This window comes from Papaver somniferum, chromosome 4 (genome assembly GCF_003573695.1).
Source record: "Papaver somniferum cultivar HN1 chromosome 4, ASM357369v1, whole genome shotgun sequence".
NCBI classification, from domain to species: Eukaryota; Viridiplantae; Streptophyta; class Magnoliopsida; order Ranunculales; family Papaveraceae; genus Papaver; species Papaver somniferum.
Window position 1 is genome coordinate 49,846,867 of NC_039361.1, and position 2,032 is coordinate 49,848,898.

Below are 2,032 nucleotides of genomic sequence, written 5' to 3' on the forward strand. Positions count from 1 at the left end.
TTGATCTTCACTGATCCATATTTTATGTAATACTGTGAGGATTAGAGCTGGCAAACGGGCGGGCCGGGGCTGGCTTGTTACGGGTTACACGGGTTCGGGTTAATACGGGCCAAAACCCGCTGGTTGATATTCTTCACGGGTAGTCATTTCTTCAACCCGTGCCCGTAACGGGTAAAGCTTGCGGGTTCACGGGTTACCCGGCTTGTTAGATTAAAAATCAAATCAAATTTTAATTAAGTTAATTTAGGACAAATTACAAAGATCAAACACAAGTATTACAATAAGCAAACACAAATCCTTCCAAATCCTTCCCTATAACACCTAACATACATCTAATCAGTCCATTTTCATAACTCCATATCCTGCTTTTCAAACTCAATCTTAACTCCATATCCTGCTTTTTGATCTTCCTGCTTTTTATAGGCCTGAGATGAACATCCCGGATCATAACTCCATATCCTGCTTTTTGATCTTCCTTAAAATAACCACTCACATGCAGAAGAACCATGTCTCTACTCTTAATAGTCTCCTCTATCCAGACTTGATCTAAATAACCCACAGAGTCCCCAATTTTAAACCAAAATTTCACAAATTCCTTCACTGCATCAGTAAGATCTTCTCGTAGATCAATATTAGAAATAATCGATTGAAGAAGATAGTTACCAATTAGTTGTTTACCACGTTGTACCTACAAAAAATATGAATACATGACTAGGCCAAATTTTCCATAAATGGTGAAGCAAAAGATGAAGCAATTCAGGAACATCTAACATTAACTGAATAGATAAAATAAGATTGCTTACGAGATGGGGTGTTTCTTTCTTCCCTACAACCATCTGATTTTTGTTAGCATCATCAAAGTGATTACTGTACAGAAGAACAAGTAACAAGAATTACAAACTGACACACACTAAAACATTGCTCTGCTAAAATAAAATTAGAACTTTTAATACACACATTGATAATTACAATACCTCCTGGATTCGAATTAATGACCAGATATGAAACATCTTGAAATTTCCCACAGAAGTATATTTCCTCATCACTACCAACAACCATACTTCGATCTATATTTCCTCAATTTCAAACTCAATCTTAACCACAGAGAAAACCCAACTTTTTTCCTTTTTAATTCACAACTTCTTCATCATCTTCTTTTTACTTAATTAACATCAGTAACACTATTATTAACACCAACGAAACCTTTCCCCTCAACTCTCGGTCTCAATCTCTCACTATCATTTCTAATTCTCCACCAGCCGAAGAACACAGAAGAAGAGAACGAGCAGAAGAGGCAGAAGAAAAAAAGAGAATGATGTTTTAGGTTTAGCATTTCCTTTTTATACCTTAAACGTAAGGATATGATTAGCCCTAGATAATCCGACAGTTATGATTAAATATAACTTATTATAAGCAATTTAGACGGGTTTACGGGTTGTACCCGCGGGTTCACGGGCCGGGACGGGTTAACCCGTTTACTCACAAGCCGACATTTCTCCAACCCGAACCCGGCTTGTTTTGGAACCAGCCGAGCCGGGTTCGGGTTTTCACGGGCCGGGCACGGGTTAACTCGCGGGTTTTGGCTTGTTTGCCAGCTCTAGTGAGGATCCGTAATGTGTCTTATGTTGAGCACGATACAACCAAGTTGATTAATTTTTGATTAGCTTTGTTGGTTGTTCCGTAAGGTACTTTATGCTGAAGCATTTTTGAACTAAATTAATCATCTTGTTCGGTTATTTAGTTATTGCTCCATAAGTCTTTTTATGTTGAGCAAAACAAATGACAATTAAATTGATTACTTTTGTAATTAGTTTGGTTGTGTATTCCAATTAGATTAATTATGGGTTCTCTTGTAATTAATCTAGTTGAGTTTTTCATACTCCGTAAGATTCCTCTTATGTTGAGTATATGAACGACTATCCTGTTCATTTTCTAATGGTTATGTTAGTCGTATGCTCCGTAAGTTCCCTTATGTCGAGCATAATCAATTAAGTTTATCACTTTTGTGTTCAATTTGATTGTGTATTCCGAT

At 36.9% G+C, this 2,032-nt stretch overlaps 1 protein-coding gene across 1 annotated transcript; it reads right to left on the bottom strand.

The window, feature by feature from the left end:
* Window positions 1-205: 205 nt before the first annotated feature.
* On the bottom strand, window positions 206-1,255 carry LOC113273860. The gene is made up of 3 exons (XM_026523449.1): window positions 975-1,255; window positions 804-867; window positions 206-688 (listed from the first exon to the last, which is right to left on the bottom strand). The coding sequence occupies exons 2-3, from the start codon at window positions 834-836 to the stop codon at window positions 263-265; spliced, it is 459 nt and encodes a 152-aa protein (XP_026379234.1). The 5' UTR covers window positions 837-867; window positions 975-1,255; the 3' UTR covers window positions 206-262.
* Window positions 1,256-2,032: the final 777 nt, after the last annotated feature.

Excerpts from the sequence above, each read along its gene's own strand:
- LOC113273860 (XM_026523449.1), bottom strand. The coding sequence starts at position 836 with ATGGTTGTAGGGAAGAAAGAAACACCCCATCTC. Across the intron at positions 689-803 it reads AGAAAGAAACACCCCATCTC|GTACAACGTGGTAAACAACT; the intron begins GTAAGCAATCTT and ends TATTTTTTGTAG.